We start from the raw sequence: 16372 nt of genomic DNA on the forward strand, positions 1-16372 counted from the left end.
TTGAATTTCACTATCTCCTGTCATCATCATCTCCTGAGATTTGTATTATTAATGTAAAAATGGCTGTTTTGAAGGAGGTGGGAGAAATCTAACCCCTATAGTAAGTACAAGGCACATTACTACAGCACAAACATCCTGAGACTAAGGATCTTCTCTCAGCTACATCATTAGTAACTTACATGGTAGGAGTATCTGGTTTCATATACTCATCTTACTTGGGGTCTAATTTCCCCTTTCTGAACATTGCAGAGTGGTGTGAGAGGACACCCAGTCAAGACATTCTCCACTCTTGGATTATGCCTGGAACTACAAGCTAAAATGCTCAGGCTTTTGAGTATTTTAGCAAGCTGCACGTTGATCATGACCTTAGGGCAAGCTTAACAATGTGTGTATAGATTTAATAAACAAATGGCAAGGGAAAATCTGCAGGACCAGCTGATACTTATTAATACATATCAGCAAAATCAGTTGAGAGCTGTTGTTTTCAATAACTGTCCTAAATAAGAAAACAAGTAAAACTTAGTTGAAACATAGTAATAGACTTTTAATAAAAAAGTTCAAAATAGTGAATACATTAATATAGTCCACATTTAGAAAAACATGAATAAATTTTTAAGTTAGTTCAGACCCGAAATAATGAAGTTGTTCCTACTTTTAAGAAAGAGCATTTTCAGAAATTCAACATTGTGGATTCAATTATGAATCCTCCGCCTTTAGAGCCCAAAGTAAAACCATCAGCTTCCATACCTGTGTGAGACTCCAGGAATTCTTTCATAATTGCTAACACTCCAGAGTGCAAACACCCTAAAGACAGATATTCCCCTCAGGAAGCCATATGTCAGAAGCACCTGGACCAGGGTGAGGTCTGGACACAATCCATGGGCCAAAATATTTCTCTACTAATCCCCATTGTCAGAAATAAGAGCACAGGATCATTTTGTCCAGTTGGGTTTGAGTCCCAGAAACAGGGGAAGTTCCCTGAGAATATGGTGACTAAGATAAGCAAAGCAGATCTGGGTAAATTAGTAAAACAGCAAGGATCCTAAGCTTTAGTGTTAAATCTCTTGATTAGTTTACAAAGTATCCTGCTGGGGACTTTTAAGTCCTCTCACAAACCACCTGAGAGCAGGAAAGTGCTGCTGAGCCATGTCAAGAGAAGGGGCATGCACACAAAGTCACTTCATACACACAGCTGCAAGGGAGCTGCTAACTGTCAGTGACGCACTGTGTCAGCTGCTCAGTAACCTCGGCAACATATGAGCATTTACTAAAGTGGAATAACCCAACTATTTGTTAAGTGTCTGTATAAAAATATGCAGAATAATTCTTAATCAGCAGAAGACACTAAATGAAAGTGCCCTTTGGAGACTTGTTACTATTTAGAGTTTCATATTCTTCAGTGACTTACTTTTTTTACCTGTAAACAGAATTTATCAGTTTCACATCTTTCATCAGGGATTAAAGTAAGGATGCACAGGACACGAGGGCAGCAGTTCTGTACTAGGAGGTTCTCAGTAAAGGGCTACTGTTACTGCACTGCCTAGCCTACCTCCATGGAGTATTAACTACCCACTTCTGATGGTACTAAGGATTGAGTGACAGGGTCAAAGCAGTAATACTGAGTTTTGCAGTTCTCCGTACTATCTTTTAACCCCTTACCACTAAGTTCCTACAACATTAGAATGAGAGTCGGTAAAGTTTTCTATGACCTTTGCTAGAGATTTGTTGTCCTTCTCCATTTTAACCACATCTTCAAAACCTGTTTTCCACATCAATGGACCTCCATGCCCTTGGGCCTCTCTTTCCAAAAGCATGTACACTAGCACCACCCAGCTTTCAAGTCTTGGGCTTTCTCTTACATCTTTCCACTGTTCTTTAACCATGACCCTATTTCATGGCTTCAACTATTGCCCGAAAGCTTACAAGAACAAAGGATTTCTAGAGATTTAGCGCAGTCTCTCCTTACGTAAGGAGTTTGATAGCTACCACATATCATAAAGCCACAGTGATTTCCCCTGCTGCAGACACTATCTTCGACCTCTGACCCGTAGACTCTAGACTACTGGTGGAGCAGCATCACCAGCTAGTGCTCAGCACAGCCTACCAATGCACTACCAAGTACCACCAGAAGCTGGCCTGCTTCCTTTCCCCAATAAGATACCATCCCAGAGCAGGGCACAGCACCGCCAGATTGGCCCTTGTTATTTCTGTTTCAACAGTGTTTCTATTGAGCTAAGTACCTTGAGGGTACTTAGTCTTCCAAAGGTTCTATTTCTTTGTAGCATTTTATATGTCTCTCAAAGATGGGTAAGACGGTACTTGACTTCAAAGCTCATCATTGCCTTAGCAACCTGTGCGACACTGTGCTCCTCTACGTATTCTGAAGCCACTGTGCTTCTTGTCACTAGATCTGGACAGCGAGAGACAGAAGCAAGAATTACCGGGGGTGCTGAAAACAAGCTTGCCTCACCAAACAGATGCAAGAACAGGAAGTCACCAAAGGGATCTCAGAGCACAAACTGAACAATTCTGGGTTTGTAAGCTTTCACAAAAGACAATTTCTAGGTGTTTGAGTTTCAAAGATGGAGTCTTGCACAATCAAAATGAGTTAGAGGCAATATCTACCATGGCATTTCTTTGGCTAGATTTCTATATAGTTGTGATAGTATTCTCTTAAATGCTTCCTTTAAAAAGTAAGGACCTAGTGAATGATTCACTATTTTAACTCAGTCCTGCAAAGTATGTACCCTTAAATTCATAAACAATACCAAAGAGCCACATCATTGAAAGAGTCCTTGTATGGAGAGAAAACAGCCACATTACAACTTTTCTCATTGGGTTTCCGCTCAGAGGGCTAACAGCTGGTACACTTTAATCACGTAAGAAGCTTCCAGTGTCAAGCAAATTTTGCTTCAATGCTCTTTTCTTTGCTATCAGATTATAGAGCGTAAATGGCTTGAACTGCTATTGGAATTACATGCCGTCTGTCGTCTCATCATTCCGGCAGAGGGGAGGGGCTGGGCACTCTAAAGCATACTGTGAATTGGTAGCATACTGCCTGCCATCATTTCCCAGCACTTTGTCATGTTAGGCCTCAGGATTAGTGGATTAGGAAAAGGTTTATCAGAATCTGCACTACTGCTCAGAAGGCAGACCAAGTGACAGAGTCCAAATTCAAGAAGAAAACCATACAAGCTATGAACTATATTTTCAAACTCAAGAAGCCATAAAATGGGCTGTTTTATTATGTGACTCATGGTGTAAGTTGTTGTTTCTTGTTTTGAATTGCCTACCACTATTTGTGCTAATTTTTAAATAAGTAGGGATCCAGCTCTGATGCTAAACTCTTATTAATTATGAGACCTAAAGCCAGTAATCGGCATCCTCTGAGCCTCTATTTCCATAGAATGTACAACAGAATTCAATATACATAACGAATAATGTTAATGTCTTGAGACAGAAAAAGCCCTGACCCTCAAGAATCATAAATGGATAAATTACATACCTCAACAGCTTACAAGGTGGGCCAACCTTTAGACCCAACTTCATTAAATCTGAAGCAAATTAAAAATGAAATGCAAAGTAAGAAATCTAAAACTTCAATGACTTAATATGGCCACGTGTGGAAAATCTTCAAACCCGTTCTCGAATCTCAAGGACCCTTTGCATGTTTCAGAAGTTGTATCTGATCAAACAGGGCCATCCACACTATAACGAACTCAGCGTCACATTTCCTGTTTTCAGCACTGCTGGGACAATGCCAGGCAGAAGGAGCAGATCAGAAAGCAGAGTTAGGTCTGAGGCTGTCTGTCGTGTTGTTTGCTCCTCCCTCCGCGGGGTCTTCTTGTGCAGCCCATTCAAGCCTTCAATTTGGAATCTCCTACTTTGCTTTGATATATTTTTTTGGACTGATGATGTAATTTGATTATCATCTTACTAGGCCAGAATAGTATTTCTGGCAGTGACAACAGAATCATTAGTTGTGAGGAACATGAATGGCATTTATAATCTTGCCTGCAAAAAAATTCCCAGATTCATTAAGGGACATTTGAATATTAATACTATTAGTGCATTATTATTCATAATTTGCAGCTAATAAAAAGCTATTTTGGGCTGGAGAGATGGCTTAGAGGTTAAGAGCACTGACTGCTCTTCCAGAGGTTCTGAGTTCAATTCCCAGCAACCACATGGTGGCTCACAACCATCTGTAATGAGACCTGACGCCCTCTTCTTGTATACATAATAAATAAATCTTAAAAAAAAAACTATTTTGTGTATCTTTAGAGTATGTTTGGCAATAAGATGGTCCTTTTACTGTATAAAAAAGTTTAAAAAATTTTTTTTTCCGGAGCTGAGGACCGAATCAAGGGCCTTGTGCTTGCTAGGCAAGCACTCTACCGCTGAGCTAAATCCCCAACCCACTGTATAAAAATTCTAATGTTATATATTGTTCAAATACACAAATCTGAGCTAAATCCTATCTCCATCCCAGCTTTTATCTATCAATCAATCAACTGATTTTTTTTCCAACCAAGTCTTAACTTTCAGTTTGTCTTAGATCATGGGCGGCGTGGTGGTATGCTCCTGTAATCTTATCATCCAGGAGGCTGAAGGAGGAGAAAGTTTGAGGACAAGCTGTACTACTATCAAAATCCTGTCTTAATCTCTCCCTCCACCCAGAGAAAGAGGATCCATTATTTTCTTATATTACCACTTACTCTAAGGGAATCCTCAACTAATTTTTAAAAATATATTCTAGCCAGCCATGGTAGTGTACTCCTTTAATCCCAGGACTCTGGAGGCAGAGTCAGGAAGATCTCTGTGAGTTAGGGCCAGCCTGGGCTTCATAGTGAGACCCTGTCTTAAATATTAGTAAATTAATTAATTCAAGTATCTGGAATTTTAACCTTCAATCAAAACACATTAGAAAATGTGAGAAATCAGGAACTTTTTAAATGAATGACAGACAGACATTGAAATGTACATGCTAAAAAGACACAGTGTTTAAAAAGAAAGCTGTAGGCGCTTTGAATGCATCAGGGAGGGGCTTGCAAAAGGGCTCAGCAGGGAAGAGCCCTGTCACCAGGCCTGACAACCTGAGTTTAATTCCTGGAACCCACATGGTGGAAAGAAAGGACCAACGCCCACAGTTATCCTCTTATGTATGCCCCTCCTCACCACACACAGAACAGAAATAAGTGTAAAGCAGCAGCCCAGGACTAGTGATGTAGTTCAAGCAGACCATGGGGCTAGAATGTGCAAGGTTCTGGGCTCTGATCCCAACACTGAGGGAAAAGTATAAGACCAAGCCTCACTTGAGAAGCTAGACAAACAGCAAATTGTCCCAAAACAGGAAGAAGAGAAAAATTGTAACCTAATCAATGAAATAAAAAAGCAAATAAAGTCGAAGCTCATTCTAGAAAATTAGTACACTTGATCTGCCTTAAAGTGTGAGCAAGTCACATGGGGGAAACATGGGGGAAGGAGCAGAGAGCTCAACCTGCAAGATGTTAGAGGAATGACTGGCATGTCATGAAAAGCATGTCAAGAAACAGCAAACCTGGGGTGGGAGACACATATTTCACAATTTACATGAGAAAAACATGAATGTATGAAACACCATCACACTCACTGACAAAATGAAGCATGTACTTGAATACATGTATTAACAACATGAAGTACTTAAAATCTTTCCCCAAGAAAATCTGAAGCCTGGATGGCTTCTCAGATGAATTCTTCTAAATATCTTAGGGAAAACATGTAGCTCAGACACTGCCACCTGCAGAGTATAGGAACAACATTCCCCAACATACTTCAAAAGACCACAAAGCTGAAAAAACAAAACCTGAAATGACACTGTAAGAACAGAAACCAAGGTTATATCCTTTATAAGGTAAAAATCCTTTTAAAAACTGAAACCAGCAAGACTTTTAAGCCACAATGCATTGTGAGAAAGTAGAACGGTCTAAGAAGTCCAAGGTCGGCTGCTCCTTCCTGTGTGTGTCTCCATCACCCCCACTGCCCCACCCCATTTTGTACTCAGTCCTCCGTAGGAAGTGAAATCATCTGCCAACCTAGGAAACACTGCGTCTAATAAGCAGGATTCCTCCTGTCCTTCCAGTTCACCTTACAAGCCCCCTCCTGTGAAAAGTGAAAGACTGGCATTCATTTGCTGGCATTCTCAAACTGGAAGACAAAGAAAAATCATGACCAAAGAATGTACAAAACTATAAAGTATCCCCAGAAATGAAAATATTCCAACCTAAGAGATACGATGGCACTTGCAATTAGAAATAATAGGCAATAAAGGGGATTTCTAAGCTGCAAATAGAGAAAACATTGCAAATATTTTAAACTAAAAGATCAATCCACAATGCACAATATCCTTACATTTAAAAAAAAAACAAGAAAATACATATTTCAGACTGAAAAGACTTACTAGGTCTTCAGTATAATAAATAATAAAAAAAAATATTTACACCAGAATAAAGTAACTTGAAGACTATAAGCGAAGATGCTAACAGCATCCACGGAGAAAAAGGCAGCAGGGCCGAAGACCACGCAGATCAGTGATCACATGGCATCCCACTTCTCAACAACCGTGGGAGAAGGCACAAGTAAGAGAACCCCCGCAGGAAAACCCAAGCCCCTGGAAGGCTGGCACAGGAGGTTGTGAAGTGCAGAGCCAGCTTGGGCTACACACTGAGATCCCCTACCCACCGAAAAATAAATAAGCAAATAAAAATCACAGAAAAAAATTATGTAGCTTGAAATTATTTTCTCACCCAAATTATCAACCAAGTGTCAGCATGTTTTCTGAGGCAGTGAAGCTTCATGACTATTTCTGCCATGCACACAGTCTCAAGAAGAAAAAAACAAAAACAGTAGTTGCTTTATCAGGAAAAGAAAAAGAAAAGACCAGGATATCCAGGAATTTCCAGGAAGACTAAAAAACAGAAGAAACTACTAAGAGCCTATGACAACCATGAGGCAACCAACTGCAATGGAGCTGACTAACAGGATACATAACAAACCAGACAAGCAAGAAACAAACAATCCACAGCAATCCACAGCAATCCACAGCGTGGTAACAAACAAAAGCAGCCCAGCAGTGACTGGTGACTGGGGCATGCTGGATCTGGGGGATGAGGGGCGGTTCACGGTCCAAACTGTGCCTAGTCTGGGCAGGGGGCACAGCAAGTGAAGTGCTGGCTGCACAAACGTGAGGACCAGAACAGTTCAGATCCCAAGTCCAGATACAGCTGGGTGAGTGAGCCTGGCAGTTCCCTGAAATCCCCCAGAGTGGAAGGTGGAGGAGACAGGGCACTGACACCCAGAGCGGGCTGGACAGCCAGAAACAGCTCAGCCAGAGACCTTGCCTCAAGGAGGAAGTTGGAAAGCAATTGAGGAAGATATCCAGATTCTAACATACAGTTCTATGGAGTGGATTTGGGGGGTTTGTTTGTTTGTTTTGTTTTGTTTACATGTGGCATGTGTACATGTGTACTGGAGAACAAAGGCATAGTAAGCACATGCTCTACACTACACGCCAGCCTGAGATAGGGTACTAAGAGATAACATTTATTTGGACCGTCTCTGTTAGATGGCACATGACTGTACATACACAACTGAATGTATGCACATGAGAAGGGCTAACAGTATAATTAATCTAAATCCATGTGTGCCAAAGTAAGAATTTTACTCATGCCATCTAAAATCAGTTTGAGGAGGTTAAACAAAAATAAAAAATTTAGTATGATATATTAAAATGCCAGAAGTGGAAAATTATCTCTGCGGAGTTTTAACAAAAAGGGGATGGGGAAAGATCAGTCATGGAGATTTTCTGGCTAAATTTGACACTGTAAATTATATGCATTATTTCTATGATTTTAATTGCATGTATGCACATGCATCTGTGTGGTGTGTGCATACTGAGTGCAGGTGCCTGTGGGGGCCATAGGTACTGGATCTCCCTAGAGCTAGAGGAACAGGTTGTGGGTGCTGAGAACCATACTCAGATCCTAACCATGCAAGCTATCCTGAGTTCCACAGTAAAATAAAGATTATTTTAGTTATTTTTAAAATTTAAAATTAATTTTATAAAACAGGCTGGAAAAGATTTTTTAAAAACTCTTAAGATTTAAAGCTTGTGCTGGCTAGTTTTCTGTCAGCTACAATCATTTTGGAAGAGGGAATAGCAAATGAGAAAGTGATCACACCATACAGGCCTATGGACAAGCCTGTTATCTCTGCCCACTCTCCTTCAAATTCACAGTCTCTTTTTTCATTGTACATGTATTATGTCCTAATATAACCTGCTCGGTCTCTGTAATGTTACTTCTCGGTCTGTTTCTAGGGCTGACGGGGTGGTACTGGATGACCAGTTGCTGTGCTCTTCCCGGGGAGTCTATTTCTCTGGCTCTCAGCTCTCCTTACTAGCTTCTAACAAATTTTCTCTTTGTAATAAAAAGAGTACAGTCTGTGGTGACGCATGCTTGCTATCCCAGCACAGGGAAGGCAGAAACAAGATGAAGATCTCAACTTTGAGCATTGCCTGTATATCAAGGCAACAATATGATAGATAGATAGATGATAGATGGTAGGTAGGTAGATGATGGATGGATGGATGGATGGATGGATGGATGGATGGATGGATGGATGGATGGATGGGTGGATGGATGGAGATACATACATACATACAGACGGACGGACAGACAGACAGATGGACAGATGGACAAACAGACAGACAGATAGAGGATGGATAGATGGCACAGTTCCCTAACAAAACCAGTGTAAAGAATATTAGATTTTTAAATACACAGTAGTATTAGACTTAATCTTTACAGCATTCTGACTCATAATTGTACTTGTCTTAATTGTACGTAGTACTTTCGTTATGGTTTGCTCAGAACAGACCCAGCAGGCTCAAGGACAATGGGGTGCGCCTGCTCACTCCCCAGAGCTCACTGCCCTCATTTTCCACACGGAGCATATTTTACTAGCGTTGTCTGACGCCCTCGCACAACTATTTCCTGAGGTTTAAGGAGAGGTTAATTTTAGTTTCGGAAGATTCATTCATTCTACTACTAGAGGAAAATGAATAATCCCCCATACCTTACGTTTACCTAAAAATTATATATAACATAAGCTTTCTAGTACATAGGCCAGTGGTAATATTTATTTTAGATTTTTTTATTTTAATTAAACTTTTGAGTCTGAAAAGGATCAAATTAGCATTGCTCTCATAGCAATCACTTTTTCTTGTCTCAGGCACATTTCTTCTAGACCCATTTTCTCCTTTTCTTGGTTTTCCAAATGAAGCCATTCCAGTATCAACAACGCTCATGCTCTGCAACAAGTTCTAGAGTGAGGGTATTTTTATCATAACTGCCCTGGCACTAAGACGGGCTTAGGATGCCTTCTGTAGATCCCATAATGTTTTCACACAACGACTACTGCCCTGGCACTAAGACGGGCTTAGGATGCCTTCTGTAGATGCTGTTTTCACACAACGACTACTGCCCTGGCACTAAGACGGGCTTAGGATGCCTTCTGTAGATCCCATAATGTTTTCACACAATGATCACTAAGTCAATATTGGGTTGGTTACTGGGCAAGATCAAAGACAAGCTATGCCTCCAACCCTCAAAAAGCTTCAATTCTACCAGAAAATGTACACAAAGTTAAACAAAATGACAGTGCCAACCAAGCTCAAATTTGTGAACCAACTGCTAATTACAAAATCTCTAAGTCTTCATGAAATTAAGGGTGCAGAAGAGCAATCAGTGAGTGTCCTCCAATTTCTGACTTTCCCAGTGTCCCTCAAAAGTGGTTTGCATGGGTATGTGCAAACCTACGGAGGGTCACGGACACCAGCAGAAGAGCACAGAACTAACCCTGAAACTGCTTTCTGCATCAGGATCTCAAGTCACTAAGTCCTGAGATTCTTGAAGACTGATGGGCCATTTCTGGAATATAATTTTTAAAAAAAACAATGCACTCTTGACTTAGGATTTTAGCAGTGTGAGTAACCACACAGAACAGATGAAGCAGATGTAGAATTAGCTAGCTGGCCCTGTTAAGATGTTATGTCATCCATGAAATTGACAATGATAGAGCAACAAGCAGAAATGTGAAGAAGACAGACTATCTTCAATAACAGCAAAGAATAAAATATGGAGTGTGACAAAAATTAGGAACAATCTCAATTAGTGATCTGCATTAGACAATTACTCTGAAATTACTATTAGTTAGCATTAGAATATCTTACACAGTGAACAGCATCAGCAGTCAACTTCGGAACCGAAATCCAAAGAATGAAGAAGAGTAGTTACATGATGTGCCAACTAGCAGTCATCAAACAATCATCAGAGAGCATGGGTATGCCAGGAAAACACCAGACCTTTAACCAAAAGCTAAGTCTAAAAATATTTTAAAAATAGAAGACATTTTCATGTACCATTTTTAAAAAAAACTAGAACCCAGTAACTGGTGAACAGACTGATGTTTCTACCATGTGAACCAGCATTCCCACCCATGTTGGCAAAGACACAATAATAACTCGATAGGTCAACCATCAGGAAGACAGAGACAGCTAACGGCTGACATCATTTCTGTTTTCTACTTTCCGAACCTAACGCCTACATCTTACTTCTTGAACTTAATCCAGCTTTGCTGCTGTTGTTCTTGTACATTCAAGGGCAGTGAGGCCACACATGTAACTTGCCTGAGTGAGAAATGAAAGGGACAGAACCAAAGGGGTCTTCCGGAGGATGGCTATGTGGAGCAGAGGGTGGGTCTACACTCTTATCTGAGGGTGCACTCTCCTCGAGCCTGTCTGCGAAAATAAGATCAAACAAAACAAAAAATAAAATAAAATAAAGATGGTTTGAAATGAAAAGTGATAGACAATATAAATCAAAGTAAAAATTAAAGCAACCGCCTTTTTGAAAAATATAATTCACAGCCCCGTTCTTACAAGGACCAAGGCTTTGTCACTGCTACAAAAGCAAGTTTAAGGGTATTAGTCAGGGCTAGGTTACACTAAACATAACTTACCTAATGAATTAGTCTGGTTCACTTAATACTAGCTATCTACATTTTATAACAGGTTGAACTTAAGTTAAAATCCTGCTTATTACAAAGACATATTTAACAGACTTTCAACAAAAACCTATAGAAAAAATATTGTAAATGGTTATTCATTCATAAAATTGGTAAATTCTAGTTCTCAATAGTCAAAAAAAAGAATTCACTCTATTTCAGTCATTTCTCCTAACACTTTGTACTATTATTAATACAGACACAAACACAGACACACACACACACACACACACACACACTGTACTTATTCATCTAACAAATGTTTAAGTATTCAGTATATACCAAGCACAGCACTGTTCTGAGCAACTGGAATGTAACATCAAACAAAAGGAAGACCCCAGACACACACACACCCTCGTGTAGTTGATATGCTTATATGAAAAACAAACAAGTGACGGACACTGTAAGAAATGTACACAGCATGTTTGAAACTAATAAGCTATAGAAGGAAGTGCAGGGCAGAGAAAAGGAGTAAGCAGGTGGGCAGTGACAAGGAGTGACTCTACTAATCACAGGATACCAAAAGACCTATCAGCAGCTGGGGATGGAGACATCACAGAAGAAAGGCAACAGTCAGCTATGTTTAAGAAAGAATTTACTCTCTCCACTCCCTGGTCATGGCTGTATCCCCTGCACTTATGCTAATCTGCTCTGGGGATTCTTACACACAACAGCTAAGCACTTCCTGACTTTTTTATACAATGTCTCTTTCCCGATTCTTAGCAATCAAAATTATACTATTTGAAACGTATGAAAGAGATTGTAAACATTCCCAGTAGACCCTTGTTCCACAGCCATTAAAAAAATTCGAATTCATGTTCACGTTATCTTGTTTTCAAGTGTTCTTTTGGTGAGTAAATTATGTTGTGTTCAATTAAATTTTAAGGGACTGGCGAACAGAGAGGAAGTCCAACAGGTCTGAAATGTCTAAGAAGGAATGTACTGCACCTTTCTCACATGTTCACACTCTATTGTTAAGGCACCTATTAAGAAGATAGTTTTAGCCCAGCGGAGGTGGCACACGCCTTTAATCCCAGCACTTGGGAGGCAGAGGCAGGTGGATCTCTGTGAGTTCGAGGCCAACCTGGGCTACCAAGTGAGTTCAGAAAAGGCGCAAAGCTACACAGAGAAACCCTGTCTAGGAAAAAAAACACCCCCCGCCCCAAAAAAAGAAGAAGATAGTTTTATAACATCTTTCTTAAAAAAAAAAAAAAAAGACATTTATACGATGGAGGGTTCCCAATTTCCTGTGGAGGGAAGCAATGCTGACACATGGAAGAAAGGCCAGTCCTAAGGGTCTCCTGGGCAACTATAAACCAGAGATCACACACTGTATCAAAGTCCTCCTAGGCCCCGTCTTCTACCTCATGAGAGTAGGGACAAAGGAGACAGTGCAAAAGAGGCTAACCCAAGTGATGGCCACAACAGCAGTACTTAAGAAGCGAAGTTCCTAAGGTCCAGACTTATGTCTGAATTAGGAACAGCCTTGTTAAACATCTGCATACTGTCAGGAGTCCCTATTACACAGACCTAGTGAATCAGAACATCTAAATGTGAACTTGGGAGCCTCCATTGCATTCTCCAAATTCACAAGACACTATCATGCCAATGGTGCCCAGATTATGAAAGTGCAAAATCACCACTACACTCTTTGAATCCTTTTTCACTCTGTATATTATCTTCAACAATCAAGTAAATTGTGGTAAATTTATAAACAGCACAGTGCAGTTATAGCAAAGAAACAAACTTCATGTGGGAGTGAGCTGACCATTATATAGGGGTTTCCACGAGGAAAAATACAGGAGATACTGTTGTATGAAAAACTTATTTACTTGATTATTTTCAAACAGATATCAGAATACATTTATAACAAAATGAATCATGTTCACATTGTTCCACGAAACACAGAATCAATCTTAATGGAACGTTTTTTAAAATCACTTAAGGTTTCTAAAATTCACATAATCTGGGTCTCAGAACACAGAATACAAAACAAATACACATTAACTTATTATACAGTCAATTACATAGAAATAAAAACAAAATTCTCAATGTGGAACTACATTTGAAAGACCTGGTTTCAATGAATGGTTTTCTCTCAATTAGAAGAAGGCCTGAAGTTAATACAAGAAATTTACCTCATCGTGCCTTATAAAAGAATTGTGTGGGCAAGTAAACACAGACTCTTTCCAAGGCGTTTAACTAATATAGATGGTGCAAACACAGGATTTGAAAGTTCTGAAAGCAAAGTACTTTCCATAATATCACTACAGGATGAAAATACTCTAGGAGGTATTTTACGAATGCAGGTTAAATAGATAATGGCCTCAAACAATGACTAATGGTTAATAAATAGGGCTGTAAAAGCAGTATTCATGGATACTTTGGATCCATCCTAATGTGCCTGAAATATTGTTACTCTGCACTAAAGACACTGTAGCAGGTCTGAATGAGCTTTAGGAAAGGATGATTACTGGTATTTTACCATAAACTAATTAGAGATCCTGACATTTACAACAAGTTTATTGTATCTTCAAAAATTATACAATATACTCAGTAAAACTGCAAAGCAACCAATCTTTGGGTTTCTGTTATTCCTTCTAGTTAGTTTTGATGAAACAGTAAAACTATTTGTCCACAAGTGAACCTCCCATTGTTCTTAATTAGCAGTTACAAGTATACAGGTAGCTAACCAAATGCAAGTTTTGATTTTCCCCAAACAGGTGGTATTCTAATTACTGTTTAGCATATTAAATATCATGACAACTAGAATCCTGAGGGTTACAAACTAAATTTGGATACTTCGGTACAAATGACAATGACAATAGCAAGCTTAACTTAAAAAAAAAAAAAAACTGAGACAAACTTTATTATTAATGCTTAATCTTGGTTTAATGTATTGTTATTAAGAAAGAGCCAGTAGAAGATTCTGAACCATAAATTACACTCATTTTCACTGAAAGTTAAAGCAACAATAGTTTATATATTAAATGCCTGTTGTAGGTAATCAATGATTTTCCTAAAGAACACTAAAAAATGTTATTACTAATTTTAGTTTTAATATCTCAAAAATGTTGCTATGACTTTAAAATTGCTTCCTATATGAAGTACACAAGTCATATATATTTTTAGACATTATCTTTCTCCTGTTAAACAAATAACCATATACCACCTTAACAGGGAAATCTTGAATGGTAATGTGGCCACTCTGTAACCAATATATCACATCACCTACAGGGACAGTGTGCTCTCAAGAGCCACAGAAAGATGGCAGTCTCTCCCCAGAAAGCATTTCATTAACCAAGCACATGTGCTTTTACAGACAACTCTGGAAAACTGTTAATAAATATGTGCACCAAGAAACAAGTGTCCAAATAAACTATGTGGCATTCCAAGTGCATTAGTAAATGATTTCTTCATTTTGGAAAAAGTTGTTGGGGACAGAAGAAGCTAGCAATAATGAATACCCACTAGCTTTCACTGCATAGTCTCCTACTGAAATTAAGAGGCCCTTGCCCATCAGAATGACTTAAACTCTACCATACAGATCAAATGTTGGATACACCACTGCTGTCCCTAAATCCCCATCAAAGATGACCACTGAAGTAAAACCATGGAAAGAGACTTTCCTCAGTACATGCATCCTACATGTTATCGTCAAAGTTCCTCTCTGAACTCCAGCACACTCACTCAATGTTAAGAGAATGAAATGTTTTCCACCTCTTTCCCACTGCCAACTGCCCATCTGCAGTAAGTGTTGTGTGCCCTTGACTCTGGTTTGATTTTTAATTTACCAGGAAACCTTGTGCATGATTTAAATATAATTTCAAAATGCTAGCTAAACATCTTAAGATTAGGGGTGATGGCTCTCATTCCCTGTGCTGAAACAATCACTTCATTTAGCTCCCCTAACAACCCTATCTCATCTACCCCAGTTTACAAGGGGGGCAGGGTGAGAATGAGGGCAGCCAGTGACTTCACTGGGACTCTCATCCAGTCGGTTTGCTGATGCTACGTGCTGAAGCAAGGGCAGAAGCCCAGTGATGGCCACTGCTCAAGGCCCCTGGGCAGTTAAAGGACAGTGGTGGCCCCCAGCCTGACTTCCTGGGTCCTCACTTGAGGCCTGGCATCTTCTAATGCAGGATGATGGAGTCTGAGCTGCCTTTGAAAACAGGCACACAAGTACATGGGAGTCACTGATGCTTCCCATCTTCAAATTTGAAAACAGTTGTTCTAAAATTTTAAAAGATGAAATTACATATGCAGGCACTTTCAGATACAGTTTCTGCCTATACCAAACAAACACCACATTTTATAAGACACAATATAATAAAATCCTTTACCTAGCTCTTGACATTTTGAAGGAAAAAAAGTTGATTTTTTTAACTCAAGAAACAGAAAATATTTATTTAGTAGACCCTTGTCAGAGCACATTAAAAATCGAGACCATCTGCTTCTAAATTGACCCTAGGCTGGGGAGATGGTTCAGCTTGCATGCTTGCTATACCAGTGTGAGGCGAGAATCCCCAGTGTGGATGCCAGGCAAGCATGGTGGCTACCTATAACTCCAGTGCTCAGCAGGCAGGCAGGAGATTCCAGACAAGGTGACAAGATAAACCATAGTTTTTAATCTGTGGGTCTACCTGAAGGACTAACCCTCAAAGAATAAAGTGGAGAGGGATCAAAGATGCCTCTTCAGGTCACCACAGACATTCAAGCACGTATGCACATACACACATTCATAAAACACTAAAATAATCTATAAATAACAAGTACTTGACTACCTCCTCCTGCATCTCCCTCTACTATTACTCAAGAGATCATTTATATCCTCTTTTTAAAGCCATGCTTTTGGGGCTATTTAAAATAAACTTCAGAAAAATGCCAAACAAAAATGTTGATTTAAAAACATTTTTTAATATGAGGTAAGATTTGTTTTATCAAAGTTAACAAATGTATATCAGGGGCTTAAAATTCATTTTTAAATCCATATTTAAACACCAATATACAAAATACAAATTTAGATGCCAAAGATGAATGCCTTACAGAAACCCCTTACATGAATGCAGGCCATCTGTGAATTTTACATAAAATACATATGAATTCAGACAAAGCATTTCATTTACTAAATGTGCTCATAACGCTAGTTAAATAAAACAGAAATTAGAAACTGGGAGTTAGGTCCTTCTCTTCATATGCAAAACAGGGAAACACACTGTATATGGGTATATACATATATATATGTATATATATACATATATATATACAC

The 16372-nt window shown here is 39.3% G+C and overlaps 2 protein-coding genes across 3 annotated transcripts in view; one reads left to right on the forward strand and one right to left on the reverse strand.

Annotated features, from left to right (window-relative positions):
- The window catches only part of Paqr3 (progestin and adipoQ receptor family member 3), a 34023-nt gene extending 31333 nt beyond the window's left edge, over positions 1–2690 (forward strand). The window contains exon 8 of the transcript XR_004946046.1: positions 2409–2690. The gene's annotated coding sequence lies outside the window, so the exon portion shown is untranslated. The remainder of the gene's footprint in view (positions 1–2408) is intronic.
- Positions 1–16372, reverse strand: part of Bmp2k (BMP2 inducible kinase) — a 101986-nt gene that overhangs the window by 8086 nt on the left and 77528 nt on the right. Inside the window, exon 15 of one of the 2 annotated variants that reach the window (XM_036200753.1) lies at positions 10727–10837. The exons of the other annotated variant lie outside the window; for it this stretch is intronic. Within the exon in view, the coding sequence (XP_036056646.1) occupies positions 10727–10837 (111 nt within the window). The remainder of the gene's footprint in view (positions 1–10726; positions 10838–16372) is intronic. 2 annotated transcript variants of the gene reach the window in all.

This window comes from Onychomys torridus, chromosome 10, assembly GCF_903995425.1.
Source record: "Onychomys torridus chromosome 10, mOncTor1.1, whole genome shotgun sequence".
NCBI classification, from domain to species: domain Eukaryota; kingdom Metazoa; phylum Chordata; class Mammalia; order Rodentia; family Cricetidae; genus Onychomys; species Onychomys torridus.